The sequence below is a fragment of the Helicoverpa zea genome, chromosome 30, assembly GCF_022581195.2.
Source record: "Helicoverpa zea isolate HzStark_Cry1AcR chromosome 30, ilHelZeax1.1, whole genome shotgun sequence".
In the NCBI taxonomy this organism is placed as follows: domain Eukaryota; kingdom Metazoa; phylum Arthropoda; class Insecta; order Lepidoptera; family Noctuidae; genus Helicoverpa; species Helicoverpa zea.
In genome coordinates this window covers 1,471,736-1,498,272 of record NC_061481.1, presented here as the reverse complement: position 1 = coordinate 1,498,272, position 26,537 = coordinate 1,471,736, and the positions used below count along the sequence as shown (strand labels likewise).

The following is a 26,537-nucleotide window of genomic DNA, read 5'->3' as shown; positions in this document are numbered from 1 at the left end:
ACCGACTTCAAAAATTGTTATTCTCGCATTTTTAACCGACTTCAGAAGAAGAGGTTGTCGCATTCTTAAACGACTTGAAAAACAGAGCTTCTTGCATTTTGAACCGACTTCAGAAAAAGTAGGTTTTTGCATTTTTAACCGACTTCAGAAAAAGGTGAGGTGAGTGTGTTTTTAACCGACTTCAAAATAAGATAGCTTAGTGACTTTAGAAAAGGTGATTCTAGCTTTTTAACCAACTTAAAACAAGGTGGTTATCGCATTTTTTACCGACTTCAGAAGAAGAGGTTGTCGCACTGTAACCGACTTCAAAAAAAGGTAATTATTGCATTTAAAACCGACTTCAGAAGAAGGAGGTTCTCGCATTTTTAACCGACTTAAAAAAAAGAGATTTAGCCGACCTCATAAAAGGAAGGTTTAACCGACTTCAAATAAGGAGGTTAATGGTGAGTGTCACTTAGTCGACTTCAAAAGCAGGAGGCTCTCAGTGCGACCTGGGCCCCGATTCTCCTAAGTTAATAATGTCAAAATCGAATAGAAAACGAATCGCAATATGATCGCAATAGCAGTTTTAACCATATCGGGCATTCTCCTACTAATAAAAGACCAATCGTATTCGATTGACATTTGATTGGTGTGCGATTGGTCTGCTATTTTGGTGATTTTGGTATATACGGTAGTTTGCTCTACAATCATATTGCAATCGTAAATCATTTGCAGACAGAACGATTCATTATGAATGACAGAAAAGGATAAAAACGTTTATTTCAAAGAAAAAATAGTGGAATGCCACATACGCTTCAATCGTAATCGAGTCGGGATTGGATCGCAGTCGAATGTGAATCGTATGTTGCTTAAGTAAAATTAGGAGAATCGGGCCCCTGTAAGTACGTGAGTATGCGATGGCAGGAACAGAGCGAGAGAGAGAGAGACAGCTCGGAGGGCAGCCTGGCTGAAAGAGAGAGACGAGAGGAGAGCGCGAGCTGACAGGACGTAGAAACCCATAGGGAATAACTTGAGTCCACAGCCCACTACTACTGGTATGTGGGTATTTTAACACGCTTATACAAGCTGTTGATTTGCATCCGTGCCATATTCAAGGACGTAATTATTCTAATGATTCTCGACCCAAATCATCAAAAAAATTGGTACATAATTTTTGTTTTTTATTTTTTTTTCGGAATTCAGTCAATGTCATCTAGCCGTATTTAAACTTGGCGCGTGTGTTACTGGCCTTAAAACCGTGTTGCGCCCTCACACAAACGCAAACACAAAGCATACGCAACGATTATTCATAAAATTGGATTACTTCTGAAATGCTACGACATTACAATGACAAAAAAAGCAGTGCATATTAGCTATTTCCCGTCTACTGTAACTCCAATCGATTATTTACGTATTTTATGTCCTCCTCCTGAAGTATGGCACAAATGCAAATCAACGCCTTGTATTAGCTTCACTTGTAACTATGTATGTAAAAAAATCTTAATCTAAATAGATCTTCGATTAAGATGAAATTTTGCACACGCTCACAGTTCTGATGACAATACATGACTAGCTAAGAAACGTCAATATAAATCCAATATGGCGGCATCCCCAGGATGGCGAACTAGCTGTTTAAAATCCAACCTCACGATATGGGTATGAAATGAAAGGGTTTGCTGTCAAGATTACAAAAAAAGGTAGTTACAAAGTAGGCTGAAATCAGCAATTTTTGAAGGTCAAATTTACAAAAGACAGCCCCGTAAACGCCCGCCCTTCACCACTTCCTATGTGTTATTGCTGGGAAGAAGTGGTGGAACGAACTCCCCAGCAACACACAACATTCTTATAGAAGTAACCAGCGACCCGCTTCGGCTTCGAACGGGATAACAGTATTTCCCCACTATTAAATATATGTTATTATACATATTATTCCTGTTTAATCACTATCTAATAAAAAAAACCGCATGAAAATCGGTTGCGTAATTTTGAAGATTGCAGCGTATGTACAAAGGGACACAGGCAAATAGAGACAGAAAAAGCGAGTTTGTTTTATACAGTATACTATGTAGTGATGAAGCGGCATTATTACAAGAGTACTGAATAATATTAATATATTGTTTCAGCCCCAACGCCGGCGTCTCCGTCGTCCCCGCTTCTGACTTCTCTTCTGAAATCTTCTCCCGTCGTCACTACGCCGCAGCATATGTCCCACCCGAATAACTGTGTTGGTAAGTATTTTGTATATTAAGCAGACAAATATACCTCTTGAATTTATATTTTAACTGTTTTCCTGTGGTTTCACCTGCGTCTCGAAATAATTTCTTCCCGTTCTTTTATAAAATCTATGACCCAAGAAAAATAATATAAATTATAATGGGTGAAAATTTCAACTTTCTATCTATCTCGATTTATAAGATGTCGGTCACTCAGCTACTCAGCTACTTCCAGTCTAACTGAAAGTAGCTGAGTGACTGCTTGTCTTATCTCCTTAACACAATTACTGGGTATCAAAATACCCCCTCCTATGAAAGGTTGTCAGACTTACTGGCTACTTGTAACGGCTGCCAAAAGATGTTCAAATGACAGCCGGGACCTACAGTTTAACGTGCCATCCGAAACACAGTCATTGGTGTCCAAGATATACTTAGAAAGTACACACAAACTTGACCTTGAATCGAGCACACTCATACTTGAGAGGTTGGTTCTTTACCCAGCAGGCCACCACGATGTTACTACTGCCCGTACCGGGATAAAATATAGCCTATGTTACTCGAGAAGAGTGTAGCTTTCCGGCAGTGAAAGAATTTTAAATTTGGTTCAGTTGTTCCTAAGATTCTCGCTTTCAAACAAACCCTACAAGATACCTTTTATTTTCTTTATTTTTACAGAAACAGTCTCCCCTTCGGTCACAGCGCCGACTTTATCGCTGCTTCTAGAAAAGTCGGCACAATCTACACAGCATGAGAGCAAACACGCTGCCATAGAGCATATCAAATCTCAACTACAACAAATCGAACATCAGTTGAAAGGTAAACCATCTGCCTAGCCATTTCCCAACTATGTTGGGGTCGGCTTCCAGTCTAACCGGATGTAGCTGAGTACCAGTGTGCCACAAGGAGCGACTGCCCTATCTGACCTCTTCAACCCAGTTACTTAAGAAACCCGAGACCCCTTGGTTAGACTGGTGTCAGACCTACTGGCTTCTGACTACCCGTAACGACTGCCAAGGATGTTCAATGGCAGCCGGGACCTACAGTTTAAAGTGCCATCCGAAACGATATTGGAAGGTCAATTCATAGAGAACAATATGACTAACGAAAATGTCATAACCAGCACTACAGAACCCGCCCATTTATTTACGAAATAAAATGAGTAATCTTTGACAGATAGATTTTGATTAGGCTACAGAAAATCGTAGTTAGGATATCCTACAAAAATCGGTCTGATTATCTGACCTACGTAAAGTCCGACTTGGTTGGTCACCCCTAGGTACAAAGATAACATGCCACACATAAAATAATTTCTTATTTAATCAAAAAAATCTCATAATATTTACTTTTTCTTCCCACAGCAAACACCCCACCAGTTCTATCGACAACAGTACAACCCACAACACAGGCCCCATCACTAGATATCGATGACATTGAAATTAAAGCGGAAGACGTGTACGCGTTCAGAGATATCGACATACACATACCGCCCGTCACCGCTATGCACAAGCCGCCCAACCGGTGAGTAATGGCGTCCACGGCCGATTATCGGCCACGGCGGCTGTTCTCATGTAAGGAGATCAGCCGGCTGCGCAGGACATATTATAGTGCACGAGCATTTGCGCAGACACAGGTGCACTCACTATTCCTTAACTCTCATAGCCCGATGGGACGGCAATCCGACACCACCGGAGAGAGATCAGGCGCAGGACCGACATTTACGTGCTCTCCGATGCACGGGTGTATCAATCACCAACTTCCAGACTACGGGCTGTTTTGTGAAAGTTTAAGATAACCCACAAAGCGATTTCGGCCCGACCCGGGAATCGAACCCGAGACCTCGAGCATGACAGCCGCGCTTGCGACCACTAGAGCAACGAGGCAGTCAACCGGTGAGTAGCAGCCGCCTAGCCGCTTCCTTATGTCGCCGTCGGCTGCCAGTATATCGACATACACATACTGCACAAGCCGCCCAACCGGTCAGTACCAGCCGCCTAGCCGCTTCCTTATGTCGCCGTCGGCTGTCAATGCCTAGCAATCGGTGAGTATCCATAATATCGATAAAAACCGGTAATTACCAAAAGGTCTGATAAAAATGAAAAAAAAGTACGGTTTTTTGTGTGTTATTAAATGTATATTTGTATTCCATGTGACTATATTGGATAAAAACCGGTAATGACAATAATGCCCATTTTCACTAACAAATACCCAAATTTAAGGATTTCCTAAGAGCATTTAGGGAACATTTAATACGAATTTCGTTTTCACCAAAGCTTAAGTGTCTCTTATCACCTTTATTTTTGGGGGTGCCCTTATACTAAGTGACATTTAGTTAGGGAAACGTTAAGAGATTGTTGGTGAAAACGGGCATAATAGTTTGAGTATATGCGTAAGAACGGTTTTTTGTATCGATAAAAAGTATAATACTGTTATTCGATGTGTAAATTATATGTGTAATTATAGTTTTATAATAGTCCGTTCAGTAGTTTATGTAATTTTGTAATAATAACCTAGCTGCTTTCCCGCGGTGTCACTCGCGTCCCGGGAGAACTTTCCGTACCGGGATAAAATATAGCCCATGTTACTCGGGAAAAGTGTAGCTTCTAATAGTGAAAGAATTTTACGAATCGATTGAGAAGTTTCGGAGTCTTTAGAGCACAAACAAACGTAAAAATGATTCCTTTTATAATATTAGTATAGATAAATATGCTAGCTGTTTCCCTGCGGTTTCACCTGTTAGAACTTAGAACTTAGAAATATAGCTTAAGTACACTGCAATGAAAGATTTTTTAAATTGGCTCTGTAGTTTCAGAGCCTCAAACACAACAAAGAAAACAAGATTCCTCTATGTTATATAAGTATTGATAAATGTTTTTTCTTATATTTTCAGGCCGGCAGATACAAAGCCAGTTACCCAACCGAGCAAGGAAGAGGAGGTCACTACGGAGACGGTAGTCACTGAAGAGACGCCTGTCATTATCGACGAGCAAGTTATAAAAGTAAAAAAGATAATTCTATACATAAATTCATCTTTATTTAACACTCATTCATTGACACGGAATCGGCTAACACCGTTCAAAAAAGGTCTTTATGTCTACGTAATAAGGGTGTTACTATATATGCATAGGTGATCGGCGGTAAGTCGAGTTACTGTGATAAGCACTCGGGTTAACCTGATTCCGCGTCGATGAACGTGGGTAGACCCTAATTCAACAAATAAAGGAATGGAAATAAAAAGCTTTACTACCAACTTTTTAATCGAAATACGCAAATTAATTTGATATGAATGTTTCAATGCTAAAAGACATTAAAAAATCTTTTTTGCTACATTAATTTTAAGAAATTCTCAGTTTTTACTATACCGATTAAAAGAAAACATCTTTTCATCAACCTAATATCAAAACGGCAGGTCCAATTTCAATAAAACTTTCACCAAGCAATCAGAAACACATAAAGCAAAATATTATATTTGCAGGTAGAACCAGAACAAATGACAGTAGAACCAATTGAAGAAGAAATATTACAAGATGATGTTGATGATAATACGGTAAATAACTTTTATATACTACTACTCTACTACTCTACAATAACCCTCTTTTGGCACAGTGGGGAAAAATATATCATCTGCCTAGCCTTTTCCCAACTATGTTGGGGTCGGTTTCCAGTCTAACCGGATGTAGCTGAGTACCAGTGCTTTACAAGAAGCGACTGCCTATCTGACCTCCTCAACCCAGTTACCCAGGCAACCCGATACCCCTTGGTTAGACTGGTGTCAGACTTACTGGCTTCTGACTACCCGTAACGACTGCCAAAGATGTTCAAATGACAGCCGGGACCTACAGTTTAACGTGCCATCCGAAACACGGAGGAATTCGTCATGAAAAGATGGTCATCCATTCACTGACCCATTATACCTATTGGGTATGGAACTCGAAAGGCTTCCCGCCCACGTCAAACTTTTTGTAAGTCAGATAATCGGACCGGATTCTTTGTAGGACTTTCTGACTAGGATTTTCTGACCGACTTTTTGTAGTATGTGTGTATTCTCTGTACATTTTGCACTATTGCTATCAGTGTGTTCTATTTTTCTCCTACAATTAGGGCTGCCATATGACTGTGTTTCGGATGGCACGTTAAACTGTAGGTCCCGGCTGTCATTGAACATCCTTGGCAGTCGTTACGGGTAGTCAGAAGCCAGTAAGTCTGACACCAGTCTAATCAAGGGGTATCGAGTTGCCCGGGTAACTGGTTTGAGGAGGTCAGATAGGCAGTCGCTTCTTGTAAAGCACTGGTACTCAGCTGAATCCAACGTACTGGAAGCCGACCCCAACATAGTTTGGGAAAAGGCTCGGAGGATGATGAATTAGGGCTGCCATATCGAATTTCGCCAAACCCGGACAAACATTAAAAAACCCGGACATTTGGCGTAAATCGCATTTTTTCCCCGAACGAGTACGATTTTTTTTAAACATAGTAATACCTAATATTATGTAATGCATTTACTATTAACATATACTTAAATTCAATGAGGTGCTTCCTTACATGAAAAGTGTCCGGGTTTTCCCCGGACACTTCTTGAAACCCCTCCCGGACGACCCCCGGACGGCCTCCAAACGAGGACAAATCCGGGGAAACCCAGACGGATGGCAGCCCTACCTACAATAAATCGGTCACCGATTATTTATCGGACGTAGGCGTAAAATCGCAGTAGTGTTAATGTTTTTTGCTATTTTTCTAGGAGCCTGAACACCCGCAGGTTCAAGCAGCAAGAATTACTAAAGAGAATACTCCGACACCGGAAGTGGAAGTCAAAATCGCTTTCCCGGAAGTCAAGTTCCCCACTACAGAAATTAAGGTTATACAGCCTGAAGATCAAAAGGTATGTATAAAGTTAATAATAGCTTTGTTCTGCGGATTCATCCGTGTCCCTTGGGACCTATTTCGCGCATATTTACGTAAGTCAAAAAACTTTTCGTATCTACACGGAAACAATACATGTAAACTATACCTAAACTCGAAAAAAAAACGTTTTATTATGATTAGTGAAGGAATTTTTAAAAAAGAAAACAACTCACCGACGACTGACTTAACGGCTACCTGAAACTTTCTCCAAAAGTTTGACAAATAGTAGGCTGAAAGCTGTATCATAATTGGTCCAGCCGTACTTGACATAATCACGCACAAACATTTTACATTGTACAAATTGAGAACCAACTTTTTTTAAGACTTAAAAATACAAAAGTAGTAAATTTTTCATGATACATCTATTGTTTTTCCAACAGATTAAAGAAGAAGTCAAGGAAGCGGAAACACCAGTGGAACCGGAAGCGATCGTCGAAGAGGTCATAGAGCCAGTAGAGGAACAACCACAAGTTATAGAGGAAGAGACGTAAGTCTAATATACTAGCTTCCACAAGTGGTATCACCCGCGGTCCGTGGGAACTACTGCCCGTACCGGGATAAAATATAGCCTATGATACTCGGGAAGAGTGTAGCGCCCCAACAGGGAAAGAATTTTTCAAATCAGACCTCGATCGGAATCGAATGGTTACTGAGGTAAGGGTGTTCAAACAAACAGACTCTTTGGTTTTATTCGATGAGTATACCTACATATTTTCTTCCAAATTCACGAGAATTCGAGAGAAACTGCAGTAGATTCATACTAATTCTATAAATATGAAGAGTTTGTTAGTTTAAACACACTAATCTCAGAAATTATTGGGTAGTCCAACTTGAAAAATTATATCAGTGTTAGATAGTCCATTTATTGAGAAATGCTAGATATACGGACCCCGTCTATCACCGATGCCAAGGATAGCTATTTGAGAGACTGAGGGAGAGACTCCGACTCGGCAGTTGTATGCCTTTGTGAGCCTTGCCTAACAAGAGCTTTGTATTAATATTATTATCTGCCTGCGTGTGTGCAGCATAGTGATTACTTCAATAACGATTGAGCTACCAGTCCCCAGTGTTCACCTCTCGAACTTGCAAAGCGGCCCTGAGGCCTTGTTTAGAATCAATATACTCATGTTCACAGGCATAGGATTTGGACAGAGGTTGCCACTTCAGACCACTGTGGAACCCGAGACATAGTGGTCTGGGGCGGTCAGCCCTGTACTGTGTGTGCAATTATTATTGTGTGTCTATTACCGCATTAAATAATGGCTTATGTTTAACTGATCACCAGATATAGTAACAAATAGCAGACAAAAATAGTAAATGATCACCAAAATGAAACTCGCATTTTAATGTAAAACTATAACCAAAGTTTTTAAATTCTGCTATCCTATTTAAGCAAAATGAGTCCAAATAAATCATTGTTATCCCAAAAGTAGTAAATGATCACCAAAAGTAGTAAATGATCATCAAAATTATACCAGCGTTTTAATATAAAATGATAATCAAAGTTTTTACATCTTGCTATCCAGTTTAAGTAAACTGACTCCAATAAAATAAGTTCGGCCTGATACAATAAAATAATAATAAAAGAATAAATGTGTTTTCGAGGGAGTGTATTGAAAAACACCTGTTCCCAATTTTACTTGGGGTTGGCGCAATATGTCATTTTCTTCCATTTTCCCCTGTCACTCGTCATACTGACACTCACGCATGCATTGCAAGCCGGACACATAACTTAAAATGGCATCATAATACTTTATTTGGTAATAAGCCTACATTTTATGGCAATCACAGTGACTTATTTAGGCAAAAATAAAACATTAATTTGGTCGTCAAGAGTTGGTGATCATTTACTAAATTTGGTGGTCGAATACAATTTAAAGTGAAGTCGTGACTAAAATAGCTGGTACTATTACATTTTTAGACTTTATTTTTCTGGTGTTCAGTAGATATTTCTGGTTACAAAACTAATGGTATCAAAGCATTTTATGGTGGTCATTATATTTGTTCCCTTAAATAATAACTTAGATTGTCTGTAAAATACATGGAAGTGAAATATAATTGTGTTGTTTCATTGGTGACCTTTACCATTTAATTTTTACTGTAGAACGGTGGGAGTAAAAACTCCGTGTCGGGTTACAGTACTCTTTATCCTAGTGCGGGATGAAGTTCCCACAAGACTCGTGTCTGCAACAGCTATAATTAATATAACATTTTCTTTCTAACACTTCTGCAGCGTTACCCCAGAAGAGCAGCAACAAGAAGAGGCCCCACCAATCACAGAAGTTACAGAAGAGACGGAAGTTTCAGAAGCTACAGAAGTTTCAGAAGAGGCAGTAGTACAAGAAGAACCGGAGCAGACTGCGCCAGAAGATATTCCTCTGCCTGTTGAGAGTGGACCTGCTGTGGATGGTAATTATATAGAATACTGAAATTGTTTAAGAAAGTATTTTGTTTAGTGAAAAATTCTATATGATAGCTAAAATTGTTCAGACCGAGTTTCTGTCATATTTAGCCCTGGTTCGTGCTTTTTAGACCTAAGTAATTTGATTGGAGACTATGGACGGTATAGAAGCTAAAATGGTTTCTGAACAATTTATATATTACTAGTGACCCGCTACGGCTTCGCACGGAGTAACAGTATTTCTCCACTATTTAATGTATGTTACCATACATATAAACCTTCCTCTTTAATCACTCTATCTATTGAAAAAAACCGCATCAAAATCCGTTGCGTAGTTTTAAAGATTTAAGAGTAAACAAACTTTAGCATTCTTCACTTTTCCCCCCAGAAACTCCCTTACCCGACGTACAAGAGGAGGTACCGCCACAACCGGAACCCGTCCGCACGGACAGCATAGAGCAGAAACTGGAAATGATGGAGAACGGAGAGATGCCTGCTGAAGAAACTACGGTAGTTGAAGAAGTGAAGAAGGAAGATGAATCTGAGGTATTTAGAACATTTTCACCCGCGTCTCGTGGGAACTACTGCCCGTACCGGGATAAAATATAGCCTATGATACTCGGGAAGAGTGTAGCGCCCCAACAGTGGAAGAATTTTTCAAATTGGATCAGTAATTTTCGGGTTCAAAAAAACCCTTTTATAATATTAGTATTAATCTATTTGTAAGTAAAAATGCAGGTACATATCTATCTAAGCAAATTATGTAAAATAGACTAAAACATGTGTAATATTTTGTCACGTATTTATTTATAATAGAACCAGCCGTTCCCCGCGGTATTACCCGCGCCCGGTGTATTTTTTGCCGCTCTGGTACATGGTGAGCAGTAGCGTCTACCTACACTTGGTATTGGTATACTCATATAATGCTACCCTGGTACATGGTGAGCAGTTGCATCGAAATTTCGTTATTGGTATACTTTACTAAGGTCAATTATGCTGTCCTAGTACTTTACTTTTGTGGTTCTGCGGCATTCCGTAAGTTGGTTTTTGTCTAATCACTCCCGTCCCGGGAATCTTACTCGCAATTATTTTTTTCCTTGTTTGCTCACCGTTTAGACCTACCCTGGACTACGACAAACATTTTAAAACTAAAATCAGCTCAATCGGCCCAGCCGTTCTCGAGTTTTAGCGAGACTAACGTACAGCAATTCATTTTTATATATATAGATACGTGGTCCTATATTTTTTTCTATTGGGAAGAAGAAGTGGCGCAACAAAGTCCCAAGCAACACAATTCTGTCTGTATGGTTTGAAGAACCGGTTCTATACAATAAACTGGTTGAACTGGATTGGAGCCCAGGGTCGAAATTCAAGGAAATTCTTTGATTTTAAATAGTGACACGCCTTGGTTTCTCACGGGTTTAAATAATACATGTACTAACTGTTTCCCGTGGTTGTACCTGCGTACCGAGAAAACTACTTTTCGCTCCTACATAATCATCATTTACATAGACTTTTTCCAGTTTAGTTTTTTTCGGTTCTGCAACCCGCCTTTCCCATATTAATCGGCTTGTATAACACTGAAATATTTTGTTCATATCGGACCAGCAGCTTTTGAGATTAGTTTCCTGAGCTAACCATTACAGAAATATTCTCTTAAGTTTTATAATATTAGTATATCTATACTGCTTTGAGATTAGTTTCCTGAGCTAACCATTACAGAAATATTCTCTTAAGTTTTATAATATTAGTATATCTATACTGCTTTGAGATTAGTTTCCTGAGCTAACCATTACAGAAATATTCTCTTAAGTTTTATAATATTAGTATATCTATACTGCTTTGAGATTAGTTTCCTGAGCTAACCATTACAGAAATATTCTCTTAAGTTTTATAATATTAGTATATCTATACTGCTTTGAGATTAGTTTCCTGAGCTAACCATTACAGAAATATTCTCTTAAGTTTTATAATATTAGTATATCTATACTGTTTTGAGATTAGTTTCCTGAGCTAACCATTACAGAAATATACTCTTAAGTTTTATAATATTAGTACAGATAGCCGTTTTTGTTGATAATAAAAATTTATATAATACAAATATAATGACATTGTTTCAGGACTCAATCCCCCTGAAGGAGATGCTAAGCTCGTCGGCTCCCGCCCCCGCAGTGGACGCGAAGGACGAGCGCTACAAGACTGACGTGGACGACACGCATACTGAGACCGATGACGACACTCCCATGGAGGTCAGACCAGCTCTGTTACACCACACCGCTTGTGTCTTATTCAGGAATGAATTTTAAGCAGTGCACAAAAAAGACTGGTGGTCCAGAATCATTAACAGGACATATCTGCATCATCAGCTAAACATTTTTTTTCATTCTTTTGTCCACCCTAAAAGCAGCAAAATATGGATACCAACTATTCTTACGCGCGCCGAGCGGAGCTCCGTCAGTAAACCGGTTTCGCGTTGCCGCCGTGCATACTATGACGACTGTGACCGTGCTATCGGTTACAAAATAAACAACTTTCGATATCAATAACTTTTCTTTTTTGTGCTAAAACACTACAAAATAAAAATATACGTATTTGTAAAACTTATTTAACTATAAGTTGACAAAGTTTGCGCACTGGATAAAATTCATTCCTGTATAATATACTAGCTGACCCGGCGAACTTCGTACCGCCTTTTCCTTCTTTGCTCACCGTTTAGACCTACCCTGGACTACGACAAACATTTTAAAACTAAAATCAGCTCAATCGGTCCAGCCGTTCTCGAGTTTTAATCAGACTAACGAACAACAATTCTTTTTTATTTATATAGAAGATATTTATATAGATTATATTATACATATATATATATATATATTTATACATATATATTATATATGTATAAAGGATATAAAGGATATACTGACTCCTCCTTTATCCATATACAGTCGACTCTCGTTAATTCAAACCTGCGATAATTCGAACCTCTCTTTAATTCAAAGTTATCACGAGTTCCCTACAAAATCTCTTTATATTTCGAACTAAATCAATACATTTTTATGCACTTGGTAATTCAAACGAAAAAATCATTGCTATGTAACAAAACGACGCGTTATTTCGAATTCCTAGTCGTCCAACACTCGACAATTCAAAGTTGCAGAGAGAAAGGGGCGGAAAGAGTGAGGTTAGTCAGAGAGCATTCTGAAGTATTTCTGAGTAGCAGCAATCTGCTCTGAAGAAACCAGTATGACGACGGGGTTGTTTCGAAATTCATATTATGAATACATGTGTGTACACAAATGTATTTTTAAACTTTTGACATTGTTATACAATAGCAGTTAATAAGTAATAATTGCTCCACCCTTGATAATTCGAAATTCTATTTATTTTCTCTCACAAATTTCGAACCATTTAATATTTCAAAACCTCGATAATTCGTAATATTTTTAGAGTCCCTCGAGTTTCGAATTAACGAGAGTCGACTGTATATGGATAAAGGAGGAGTCAGTTCCTGAATACTAAAATATACTTAGAAAAGATGCATTAGTACTTGCCTGACCTGTAATCGTACCCACACACTCATACATGAGAAGTTGGTGCCTTACAGGTCTAGACCTGTAAGTCGTGGTGGCCTAGTGGGTCAGATTACTTATGCAAAAATAAATTGATTATTTAGAAAACACTAGAAAAACACGCTTTTATAAATGCACGGGAAAAGTATCGAAAGTTCATAAGAAAACTTTTCTTACAAGTCCAAACACAGCTATGATACGATGTTCCATCATGAAGTTCCAGTTCATATCTTCCGGCTCCATCATCAGATCAGTTCGACAGTACCATATTATTGTATTGTCACGACTGAGACAACGACACTCCCATGGAGGTGAAATTACACATATAGACAAAATGGCGGCTAAGTGCGAGCCGGACTAGAGCATGAAGTTTTTCGTACACCCAAAAATATTTATTTTGTTTTGTTGTTCTGTGAACATTTCACCGTTACCACGGTTCAAAAGATACAGCCTGGTGAACGACAGATGGACAGTCGTACGGCGAAGTCTTAGTAAAAGGAAGAGTTTTTCTCATTGTTTACAAGTAAAAGTAAAGTCCCTTAAAAGCCTATCTCCTTGTAGATAAACAGAAAACTTAAAGAGTAAAGCTGACCATAGACACCTATACCCGTTTGCAGAAAGTGGTTCCTATGTAGGGCTGCTATCCGTCCGGGTTTCCCCGGATTTGTCCTCGTTTGGAGACCGTCCGGGAGCCGTCCGGGCGGGTTTTGAAGAAGTTTCCGGGGAAAGCCCGGACCATATGAAAATTAGGTCTTGTTTGTTTACATCTTATTTTTGGACTCGTCCGGGCAAAAAAGCGATTTATTCCAAATGTCCGGGTTTTTTAAATCTTTGTCCGGGTTTGACGAAATTCGAGATGGCAGCCCTATTCCTATGGAACACAGACGTATGCTGTCAGAAATGATTTTATATCTATATACAAGTTTAATTATTGTTACAGTTGAGTCGAGAAGAAGAGAAGGATGGCAAAAAGAAGAGAGATTACTCGCGCAAGAAGAAGTCGGATTCCAGAAGTAAGTTTTTTATTTACAGTTGTCAAGAATTAGTTTGTGTAATTTTCTAAACACTACAAAATGTTTTTTTTGTCTATTTTGAAGAATTCTCTCTCTCGGGTTCGTTTCCCGGGTCCGTCCAAAATCGTTTTGAGGCTTTTGGCAACCAAAGCCTGTCTTGTCATATCTGGGCACGGCGGCGTCTCTGAATGCTACTCAGTAGCAGTCGTTGTTACAATTCCACGTCAGAGGCCGTCACGCGGAGTTGAGTACACTCTGACACTAGGGCTTCATCCTCGGAGCCTTTTTCCCAACTATGTTGGGGTCGGCTTCCAGTCTTACCGGATTCAGCTGAGTACCAGTGCTTTACAAGAAGCGACTGCCCTATCTGACCTCTTCAACCCAGTTACCCGGGCAACAGAATACCACTTGGTTAGACTGGTGTCAGACTTACTGGCTTCTGACTACCCGTAACGACTGCCAAGGATGTTCAATGACAGCCGGGACCTACAGTTTAACGTTACTCGATAAGAAGTGAGGAATAATAAAATATATTTGTTTCCAGCATGTTCGGGCTCCGAGAGTGCGGCTGAAGCGAGTGCCCCGGAGTCGCCGAGCACCAACGACGCCGAGAGACAACATCGACTGTGGAAGAAGTCCGTCATGCTCGTCTATAGCAGGTCAGTTATACCTATTTCCTGCACCTGGATACAAAGTATGCTTAGTATATTTCTCAAGTTCTAGACTATCTGTGTACCAAATTTCGTTTAAATTTGTTCTGTAGATAAGTTGAGAAAGTGTAGATAAGGAGTGACGTCACGGACGCCAAGTTAGCCTGTGCTGGTTGTTGTTGTTTAGCATCAAATAAATTAAAAACGTATACAATAGAAAAAATTATATTACAAAAAGTCAAAGCTTAACCTAGTGCATCACATAAAACGTTATCTAGTGTTTTAGTGCAGTGTATTATATGCAAAACTTAAAACTATTTACAACAAAACTTAAAGCTAATTAACAGTGACCTAAATCTACCCTAAACATAAAAATATAAACATTAATTATTAAACATTATCCGAAATTAGCTGCTGAAGTGATACCAAAGTGCGCATATTACTCTGTTTACCCCAGTGTCGATACATGGTGTTAGTGAACCATAATACTCCCATCTAACCATAGCCGCACGCAAAGTTGTGAACAGCGCCATCTTTCGATACTCAAAATAAACCTTATCGATTGCTTCCGGACTTTCGACACAGTCATGCCTGCATCTAGGTGTGGTGGTTGCAAGAAATATATGACGTCGATAGATGCCGCTACATGCATCAAGTGCAATCGCATACACCATCGAGCTTGCGTTAGTCTGCCTGCAACGGGTTGTATTCCAACGGACTGGTGTTGTCCGGAATGCCAGAAAAACAAGGTTAGGGACAATAAGGCGGAGACACCCGTAAGAGGAATGGCAAATTCTGTCCTTCCAAAGGAGCAGCTCTCTAAGGAACTGGTGGATACCAGCCCGTTTAGTTGTACTGCGCTGGACGAGACTTCAACTTTTTCTCCGGACTTGGCTGTTGAACTTCGGATGTTTAAGGAGGAACTTCGTGCAGAGTTTCGCCTCATGCACAAAGAATTCCTTCAATTGCGGACAGAAGTGGCGCAGCTAAAAGACGCCCTAAATAATTCTGGCGAGCGTATGGACGTGATTGAGGCGCGAGTTGAAGCTCTCGAGCTGAAGCTTGAGCAGAAAATCTTGCCGACCAATAGCGATTACGTCGATAACACTATCGCTGAATTGAAGTGCCAGCTTAACGAGCGTGATCAAGAACTGTTGCTCAACGACATTGAGATCACAGGAATCCCGGAGAGTAAAGACGACAGCACCCTCCACCTCGTGAACGTTCTCGCAGTAAAGCTCGGCATTACACTAGACGAGAGGGACGTCGTCCATGCCGAACGAGTCGGAGCTACGCACCGCAACCGTGGGGTTGCCTTGGATGGCAGTATTGCTGCTGACCCCGCTGCGCAACGGCCGCGGAGTATATCGGTGCGCCTGGCGAGGCGCGCGACCCGCGACGCGCTACTGCGCGCGGCCCGAGTGCGTCGTGGCTTGAGTACGGATGCACTCGATATGCCTGGCCCGCCGCACCGTGTTTACGTCAACGAGCGCCTCACGCGCACTAATCGCCAGTTATTTTATCGCGCCCGCCAGGCAGCGAGTCTGCATGGCTGGAAGTATGTGTGGACAAGGGAGGGAAAAATATTGTGTCGCAAGGACGATCGTTTGAAGGTAGAACGTATTAGACTTGAAGATGATGTTACCAAAATTTTTGGCTAAAGATCGGTTTGAGGCTTAAGTTGTGTTTTATTGTAGTTGTGCCTAAGATTTTTCATTGTACTGTCTTTTTATTGTTATTATGTTTGTTTTCGTGTTCATTTTCATTACTCAATTTTATATGTCTTCTATATTCACTTTTAAACTTGTTTTTCTTCTTAATAAGTGTTGAAACCGAATGGTGCGCATATCTTGCACTATCGAATGGGAGTCCTCTTGGATTAATTGTTATCAACCCACTTTTAATTTTTCTGCTCACAGCTACATTGGTCTACATTTTTGACCAAGTAATATTATTGGCGCATTGCTTGCACGTATCACACACACATATAAATGCAGTTATGCTTTCCTACACACTATTATACAATAAACAAAGCAAAAATATACATCTGAAAACTATTTACTACCTTACTACAATAAGTTACATAAACGATATTAAACTAATATACTATAAAATGTCTTACAAACTCATAATATTTACGTTATTCACAATTTCCTTTTTTTACAAATTTATATTTAAACCCGCATATCTTATTTATTATTTACTAGCACTAATTCAATCCCTAATGAAATGTTATTTATTTGATTTTATTGTTATTTACAACACCAATTCACAATTTATACGTAGGATTAAATTTTATATTATTATCATTTTGTTGGTTCCCATTGACAGTAAAAACATTAGTCTCTTTTGTCGGCATAAGTTTTTGTTTTTAACAACAAAACACTGTGTTATAAATGCATGATAAATATTTAAAAGTTGGTTTGTTAAACGTGGGTTCCCTCGGTACGAAGCACGATGACTTTGTGGCGTCAGTGGTAAGTCATTCTTTCGATATAGTCGCAGTCAATGAGACCTGGTTACGAGCGGGCGAGGAGGGTCGCGCGCCCACGGTGCCGGGCTACCGTCTGCGTCACACGCCGCGGCCTGCGACTGTGCGCGGGGGTCGTGGCGGTGGTGTGGGTTTTTACCTTAAGCGCGGTCTGACTGTCCGCGCCTGTTCTACACCAACTGACCCCAGATATGAGTCTATCGAACAAATGTGGATTACCCTGTCTTTGAATGGAGTCAAACTCGCTATAGGAACAGCGTATCGTCCCCCTCGCTCTGATTTGGACCTCTTCTTAGATTCAATTACCGACACCATCAGTTCACTAGCAAAATGTGACCACTATATACTGCTTGGCGATTTTAATGTTAATATGTTGATCACCAGTTGCCAAACTCGGAAAGTCAGTGAATTTTTAAATTGCCTGAACCTTAAGCAATTAGTTGACTCCCCCACCCATTTCACGGATCATAGTCAGACGCTAATCGACCTTGTTTGCACTACCATAAACAACATATCTGTCTGTGTTGAACCATTCGGTTCAATACATGGTCACGCATTGGTAAATTGCACACTTAATATAAAGCGTAGTAAGTATAAACCTCACACGGTGGCTTTCAGACCAATTTCAAAAATTAATATGGAAAGTTTTGATGATTGCTTGGCGCGTATAAACTGGGAAATCATTCGTGACTTATCAAATGTAAATGACATGGTCGATGCACTGAACCGGAATGTCGTGTCTGTTTTCGATGAGTATGCTCCAGTCAAGACTTGCTTGATCAAAGACCACTCATACCCATGGATAACAGATACGATAAAGTTCATGATGCATCTGCGTAACGAGGCCCTCGCCAAGTATCGTACAACTAAGTCGGAATCAAAGAAGGTATATTACAAACAATTAAAATCACTCGTGTCCAGTTCCTTATTTTATGAAAAAGTTGCATATTTTAAACAAAACATAAATAACAAAATTAACGACCCAAAAACACTATGGAAAAATTTGAAAAGTACTATATTGCCACCTAAACCACTCAATGACCTTCCAGTTCACTTTAGAGACCCTGATCAAATAAATTTAAATTTTTTGAATGTTCCTGGTAATCCAAACTTAAATGCAACTGTAAGTACCTTCTTTGAATGTCACCGCTTTAGTGATGCGAGTTTCTCACTACACCCGGTGAGTACCGAACAGGTTTTGCGATATTTTGGTCAGTTGAAATCGAATGCTGAGGGTTGTGACGGAATAACACTTGACATGCTTAAACTGACATTTCCGCATACAATAGAAGTTATCACAGATATTGTCAATAAGTCGATTGCCTCTGCAACGTTCCCTGACATCTGGAAAATTGCTTGTGTTAGACCCCTCCCAAAAATAAACAACCCGACGGAACTCAAAGATCTCAGGCCCATAAGCATATTGCCATGCCTATCCAAAATTGCTGAAAAAGCAATCTTTCAGCAGCTGTCGCAGTATTTGGATGCAAACAATATGCTTCCGGAGTTGCAGTCAGGCTTTCGTAAGCAACGTGGCACTTCGACCGCTCTGCTGGATGTGACGGATAACATCCTATCTGCACAGGACAAGGGCATGTGCACAATTCTGGTTTTGCTAGATTTTTCGCGTGCCTTTGACTGCATTAATATTGAGTTGCTTCTCAGCAAACTAAAGTATTACGGGTTTGACGATAATGCTATAAAATTGTTTAGGAGCTATCTTAGCAATCGGCAGCAGCGTGTTGAAGTGCGACTGAGCAATGGGTCAACCCTGACCTCGTCACTTACTCCCGTCAATAGAGGAGTTCCGCAGGGCTCAATACTGGGCCCCCTGATCTTCATTTTATACTGTGCTGACATCGTAAACTCGCTGGAGCGGTGTAGGTATCACATTTACGCTGATGATGTACAAGTTTACGTCTCGTTTGTTCCTGGCGAACATTTAAACGCTCTGAGAGATTTGAACGAAGACCTTAATAGGATAGCAAGTTGGGCAGAGGTCAACGGCTTGGTACTTAATCCCGCCAAAACTAAGTACATGATATTTGGTACAAAATGTCAGATTAGTGCCCTGCCGTCTACAATAGACGTTGTACTCATGGGTGAGTCGGTTGACCGAGTTAATGAAGCACGTAATCTGGGTCTGACCATGGATGCGGAGTTGAGGTATGAGGCACACGTGGCAAAGTCAGTGCGCACGTGTTTCTACCGGCTTAAAATCCTTTATAAAATAAGGCCTTATTTGTCGGAGGAATTGCGTGTGCAGCTGGTTGAGTCACTTGTGCTTTCTAACCTTAACTATGCAGACACTGTTTACGGTCCTCGATTGCTGGCACGAACGGAACGCCTGATCCAGAGAGTGCAAAATGCCTGCGCCAGATTCTGCTTCAAAATACCACCAAGAACTCACGTCACTCCCTTTATCAATGAACACTCCATCCTTAAGATGAAGTCGCGCCGCAAGTTGCACTTGGCTTGCCTACTCTTTGGGGTTACAAAGTACAAAGAGCCATCCTATTTGTATAATAAACTCAGCTTTATTGCTACTAAGAGAGATCGCCCGGTACGACAATGCTCACAGCAACTCTCCACGGAACCGCACAGCACTGCGGCCTTCAGAGGCAGTTTTAGGTACGCTGCTACTAAATGCTGGAACAATATTCCCCCGCCAATAAGAAATCTCAAAACACTTGGTACCTTTAGAACACACTTACGAAAGTTCCTTATTACATCACAAAAAAAACTAGGTATGACGATTTCAAATACCTCCATAATCTAGCGGTAGCAGGTACCTGCCGTGATGCTGTTTCGTTGCCGTGTTCCGGCTGACTTGTAGTCTGACAAAACTAGGACTGGCAGATTGCATAATTACACATTTTTGCACTTCATTAATAATCATACATAGTTCATATTCAAACACAACACACACAGAACATAAAACACTTATTTCAAATACACACAGCACACACCAATCATCTACTCGACGTCCGTGCGTCATTTTCGGGATCCAGCAGAATACCAGCGTCAGGTATTCTACCTGACACATGCTGAGCTGGACTCCCATTCGGTGCAAGCGTAAGACACTGCACCACGCCGTTAATTTTTGTATTTTATGTTTGTCTTTCTACCCACTTCTTGTTTTGTTTTATTTCTTATTGTGTATCTTTATGGTGTCTTGTCGTTTGTCTGAATAAATGTTATATCTATCTATCTATCTCTATCTATCTAAAGCGACAACAGAGAAGACAGAAAGAGGATTATTTTCGCATTCAAATTATTTATATGGATTATCAGATTTTTACCTACCATTTATCGAAGATAATTAATAATTAAGACTTATGTGAGTGAACTGTGTTATGAATGCTGTGACGTGTGTCGCCATCTAGCGGGAAACGTGTATGCATGTTCGATTGGCACAACTGTCGTGTTCTTTTCGTCGTTCAACAAAGCAAGCAAAATTTAATTCTATTTTTTTTTTATCAATATAATTAATCGTAAAGCACAGTACATAGTTCAGTTTCTTATAATCTGGAAAATTAAACCACCTTTTCTTCACACCCAGTGCTAATAATAAGTTCTTACCAGTAAGGCCTTTTTTCACTCGAAAATGTAGCTTTACCTATATTTTTGTGTAAGACCTTACCAATGAAGCGTTTTGTCACACACAAAATGTAATTTCAAATAATAACGTCTTATAATTCATATATATTTTGTATTTCTCTCACCAGACTATGCGCCCACAAGTACGCGTCACTATTCTTGCGGCCGATCAGCGACGACGAGGCGCCCGGCTACAGCATGGTGGTCAAGCGACCCATGGACCTCTCCACCATACGCAGGAACATCGACAATGGCGTTATACGGTATGTATACCATATATTAGTAGAAAATTTCATACATTTGTGGCAATTTTACAGGGATTTTAGGGAAAATAGGTGTTTTAGAGGGAATGATAAGCAAAATTGAGTGAAATGGCTATAAAATGTAGGTGTATCCGGATGAAAAGTAGCTTAAAGGCTGCCGCAAAGTTGACGGTAGATTCACAAAAAAATTCATGAAAATTGGTTCAGCCGTTTGGCCGTGAGAGTGTCTAGAATTACAAAGTTAGTGTAATGGTAAGTATACCCGGATATCCGGGTAAGAAGTACCTCATAAGCTGCAGCACAGGTTAAGGCAGTTCTATAAAAAAATTTATCAAAATCATTCCAGCCGTTTTCTTGTTATAGCCTTCAGAAAGTCATACTTTATCAACCGGATAAAAAGGCTTAAAAAAATACGCTAAAAATACAGACACCCAGGTAACATGTACCTCACATACTGAAGCAGGGTTTTCACTCTATCCACACAAAATTTCATCGAAATCGGTTCAGCAGTTTAACCACAAAAGCAAAATCTTAGTAGTAGGGTCCCGTTGTACCCCTTAGATACGGAACCCTAAAAAATTTAGATAGATAATGATGATTATTTTCTTCCTACCACTATAATAACTAATTTCTCTTGTTCACAGGACTACGGAGCAGTTTCAGCGCGACGTGTTACTGATGCTGTCCAACGCTCTCATGTACAACAGCTCGGAGCACAGCGTCTATACCATGGCTAAGGAAATGTTTAGCGAGGTATGTGTTAATAGAAAAGTACATCGATTTTTTTATATGTCTTTAAGAGTTATGGCCTTACTACAAAAACTTTAACCACTGTTTTACACTTGTCTAAAAAAAATGTGGCTCCAAAATGAACCATATGTCAACGTCATAATTTGTCATTTTTTAGACAAGTCTTAAACTGACGTTAAAAAGTTTTTGTGATAAGACGGTAAGTGTTTTGCCGTGGTTTCACTCGTGTCCCGTCGGAATGGTGGCGCGGGTGGTGGGTAAAAAGCCTTTATTGATAAATGAACAATAATAATTCTACTCATCCTCCACTTCACTACCATCCTCAGTTTGTTTTGACCCTAATGGGAGTTGATTTCTAAAAGTACATTGTTATCATACCAAAATATCAAGTCGCTTACTTCAAGGCTGAAAGACTCCGAAACTTCTGGACTGATTTTGCGATTAAGGAACTTCACTATTCCTAAATAAAGTAGATTATATATCCTGCTACGAGAGCGAAACGACATGCTAAACGCCAGTGAAACCGCGAAAAATAAAGCATAAAGCAATCCTTATTTTGCCTGTATTTGTTATTTTTGTGTTTGTGTTGTATCAATAAATAGTAGCCTTTGTTCTCATATTATTACATTCGCAAAATATTATATTATCGAATTATTATATTCTCAAAATATTAGAAGTACAATCAAACACAGTGAAAAACAAAAAATAATTTATTTAAATCAAAATCTCTTTATTCCAATACCTAGGCATCATGGAACGTAATACAATATTAAAATAAAAATTAATTGCAGTATCATTCAGTACATATTGCAAAATTATTTGCATTTATCATTAATAAAATATTAAATAATAACTGAAACTAAAATTAAAGTTAAATGTTTTTTATTTTTTAATTAATATTCAAAAATGTAACTTATATGATTAAAAATAAATGAATGAAAGATAATACTGAAACTAAACAAATCCCAAGTGATCAAGTGCATACAAGTTTTCACAAGTGGCATCTGTTTCAAAGCACGACGATTGGTACAGCCGCTCAACAATAAAAATTGTAAAAGTTTATACATCATGGAAAATTTATGGGAGCTTATTCAACGCCGCTAACATGGTTAAGCATTCTATTGGTTGAATTTTGTTGGATAAACAGTCTGTGATAATGCAATTAATTTTTCTATCATTTTCAATGTATTTTAAAGATCTTTTTTTATCAGGGCAGTGGAAAGCACTTTTTAGCAATCTTTTATTATGAATTTGAGCTTCTACTTTTAATGCTACTAAAAATTGGAAAATGGTTGGTCCAGATGGAATTCCAGAGTTAATTCTTCTGTGCCATCCTTCGACTGCATTCGTAGTGCGGTTCTTTTCACCATAACAGCTAAAAATATCTTTGGTAATGGTTTGTATCCACTGGTTATTAAAATAGTCTAGAAATTTTTGTGAAACTTCCGTCTCTGGTGCGATTTCATTTATAGCAAAATATGCTTCTGGAATTAGATTAGGTGGTAACAAAGCCAAACTTGTGCACAACTGTGTGATTTTGCGACCTAAGTGAGTTTCGTTGAAATTCAATTTTTTACTCATTCTAAAAACAGCATTTAAAAAATGGTAATAACAGCCTTTTAGTTTTATTTCTGGATATACCTCACGTATAACATTAATTGCAGCAATTTCGTAATCGCATTTGTATGAACTAATATTCATACGAAATTGATTTCTAAGTACAGAAAAGAACCTTTTGTATGTATTTGTGTTCTTATTTGGTAATAAGCCATAGACAATAGTTACAAAACTAATTGTGTTTTGGTCTCGTGCGATATCAATATGTAAGGCGTACAATTGGTAAAAAGGCGACGGTGCCACCTTGAATGTACCATCTCCGTATACAATATCAATTGTCTGGAATAATTCTCGTAGCTTTTGAGCAGGTAACATCGAAAATATTATAATTCTATCATCCGTTTCACCATCATAATCATCAAATAAAAAAAAGTCTTGCACAATGTGGTGTGGCAATCTCACATTGCTTGTTGTCTTTGATGCACCAACATTCAAAAATTTTTTTCGTGTCCTGTACAGCGTATCCTTTTTGGACGTAAATGATGGGATCTGATACTCTTTATTTTGAAAAATGTGCTTTCCCAGGAAGTGCTTCTCAAATATTTTTTGGATAGGTTCAAAATTTTCGCACACTTCTTTTTTGCACTCCTCCAGTGCCATATCAATTGTATTTCTTTCAAAATCAACGCTGCAACTATGTTTAGGCTGTCTAACGACTTTCTTATCCACACTTAATGTAATCGAAGTCTTGCACTCCCTTTGGTTGCAACATCTCCAGTTGGTTGTACCATTTTTATTTTTCATGAAAAAGTTGTTTTGACTCGTTATAAACTTGGCTTCACTATCTTCAGACATTTTTATTTTAATATTTATTTATCAGAATGCAAAATTTATTCCCAATAACTATTTTTCACAATGTCACATTATACATAAAAAACAATTGATAAATAAATACTGACACTAGTACAAATATAGGTTTTTCATTGTAATCTGACAGGAACTACTAGCAAAGAGTTTATCTATTAAAACTTCAATATCATCATCATCTCAGCCATATGACGTCCACTGCTGAATAGGACTGAGGCTGAGCCATAGGCCTCCCCCTTAGATCTCCACAGATACCTGTTGGAGGCGACCTGCATCTTACTTACTTACGACCTCACCAAACTTCAATATAAATGCACATAATATTATATGAATGCATATCTTCATGATTACCTACTACTGACTGAGTGATATAAAATCATTAGTTAGATTTATTTCACAAAAGGTAGGTAAACCTTAAACAAAGGGGTTGTAGATTTGATTCCCATCCGAGACAAATATATGTGATGAATAACCTATGTGATAATGTCAAATATTTATTATTGTTTCCCTCAAATTAAAAACATTTTTCGCTGTGATTGTTCTTTGTGTAATATTTTGAGAATATAATAATTCGAGAATATAATATTTTGCGAATGTAATAATATGAGAACAAAAGAATAGTAGTACATATTGACTACTGAGTAGATTATGTATATCTTTTCCACATTTTAAGTATTGACAGAGTGTGATTGACATACTCTCACTTACCTTGGACCAATAGAAACCTAGTCAAAATCCGTAGTACAAACTTGTTTGCTGGAAAATTTAAATATAGCTTTTTTAGGTATATTTTTATAATCTATACTTATTTCACTAATCTCCCGCAGGCACAAGGCCAACTCGGCATGCTGCTAGCGGCGCAGGCGCACGCGGGGCTGCTGCACGAGCCGCCGCCGCGACGCAAGCGCCGCCGCGACCACGAGCCCAGGCCACTCGCGCATAAGCGACCGCATTGATAGCAAATATGTAGTGTTATGTACCCCTGATTGCTACAAGAAAAATAGCAAACGTTGTGTTGATTACTCTAGACCCCCTAAGCATTGCTTATACCACAGTATACAAATTATGTTATCCTTGACAAAAGATATGTTGCGTTATCCCAGGCCACAGCAAATAGACTACCCGCGTATAAATGATAGCACTTTACTAATGTTTTGTCACCTCTGGCGAAAGATATGTTTGCCTTACCCCTGTGGCGCCCTGACCTATAAGAAATCGCATTGATAGATACATACTATACTGGTGTATATAAATACCCCCTAGCAGCGCAAAATATATCTTACCCCTGAACCCTATGCATTGTCAAACCCACAGTACCCAAATAATGTTATGTTACCCCTGACTGCCCCGCAAGAGTAATATTGCGTTGATTATCACACTACCCCACTAAAATAACCCCATTCACATCAGACCCCATATCACCCCATTCACATCAGACCCCGCGTGACTCCACTGACGTCAGACCCCACATGAACCCATCGACGTCAGACCCTGAAAGACCACATTACAGTCACCAAATATCTATGTATATGCAAAGTAATCATGTCAGATTTTTTTTTCAACAATGGATTGCGTTTGTAATATTTAGAAAATTAAAAGTACAACTCTTATAATGTCAAATAAATGCTATAAATGTATCATAAATGTGTTTTTTTTTTCTTTAATGTATCAACTAAAAATATTGTTTTGTAACCGTTTACACCAAATGTACTTCAATCTTTCTTTCTTCAATAGATTTTCATCCTTATCACAATCAATCAATCTTTATTTGTGAACACTGGTACAAATAGGTCTTATATAAAAAAATACATATAGTCGAGCTCTGAGTTCTACCAAAGAAATTGGTGTACAAATAATTATTATTCAAAAAATGCCGTAATCAATAGTTTGTTTATAACTCTGCCTATAATTGCTGGGGAGTTTGTTCCACCACTTCTTCTTCCCAGCAAAAACACATAGGAAGTGGTGAAGGGCGGGCGTTTTGGGGGCTGTCTTTTGTTTTGACGTTCGAAAAGTGCTGATTTTCAGCCTACTTTGAATAAATGACTTTTGATTTTGATTTTGATTCGACAACTGAGCATTATATGAAAAGGTAGTTAGGCGAAAAAATTACCTAGTTCATTTTACCAAATATAGCCTTTGTATCAAAATGCTAGCCGTTTTCCCGCGTCCCGTGGGAACTACTGCCCGTACAGGGATAAAATATAGCCTATGATACTCGGGAAGAGCGTAGCGCCCCAACAGTGAAATAATATATCAAATCGGTTTTTTAGTTTTTTAGCCTT

At 39.0% G+C, this 26,537-nt stretch overlaps 2 protein-coding genes across 2 annotated transcripts in view; both read left to right on the top strand.

Moving 5' to 3' along the window:
- Window positions 1–25,896, top strand: part of LOC124644572 (bromodomain-containing protein 8-like) — a 28,457-nt gene extending 2,561 nt beyond the window's left edge. The window contains exons 4-18 of the mRNA XM_047184038.1: window positions 2,106–2,210; window positions 2,871–3,011; window positions 3,554–3,713; window positions 5,083–5,191; window positions 5,668–5,739; window positions 6,931–7,071; window positions 7,475–7,581; window positions 9,328–9,503; window positions 9,884–10,041; window positions 11,616–11,744; window positions 14,002–14,074; window positions 14,619–14,733; window positions 20,944–21,078; window positions 21,723–21,831; window positions 25,080–25,896. Of these exons, the coding sequence (XP_047039994.1) occupies window positions 2,106–2,210; window positions 2,871–3,011; window positions 3,554–3,713; window positions 5,083–5,191; window positions 5,668–5,739; window positions 6,931–7,071; window positions 7,475–7,581; window positions 9,328–9,503; window positions 9,884–10,041; window positions 11,616–11,744; window positions 14,002–14,074; window positions 14,619–14,733; window positions 20,944–21,078; window positions 21,723–21,831; window positions 25,080–25,208 (1,859 nt within the window). The 3' untranslated portion in view covers window positions 25,209–25,896. The remainder of the gene's footprint in view (window positions 1–2,105; window positions 2,211–2,870; window positions 3,012–3,553; window positions 3,714–5,082; window positions 5,192–5,667; window positions 5,740–6,930; window positions 7,072–7,474; window positions 7,582–9,327; window positions 9,504–9,883; window positions 10,042–11,615; window positions 11,745–14,001; window positions 14,075–14,618; window positions 14,734–20,943; window positions 21,079–21,722; window positions 21,832–25,079) is intronic.
- Window positions 15,193–16,475, top strand: LOC124644573. Its single transcript, XM_047184039.1, has one exon. The coding sequence runs from the start codon at window positions 15,312–15,314 to the stop codon at window positions 16,383–16,385; it is 1,074 nt and encodes a 357-aa protein (XP_047039995.1). The 5' UTR covers window positions 15,193–15,311; the 3' UTR covers window positions 16,386–16,475.
- Window positions 25,897–26,537: the final 641 nt, after the last annotated feature.

What these genes read in the sequence shown, in the direction of transcription:
- LOC124644573 (XM_047184039.1), top strand. Translation starts at nt 15,312, where the DNA reads ATGCCTGCATCTAGGTGTGGTGGTTGCAAGAAATATATGACGTCGATA.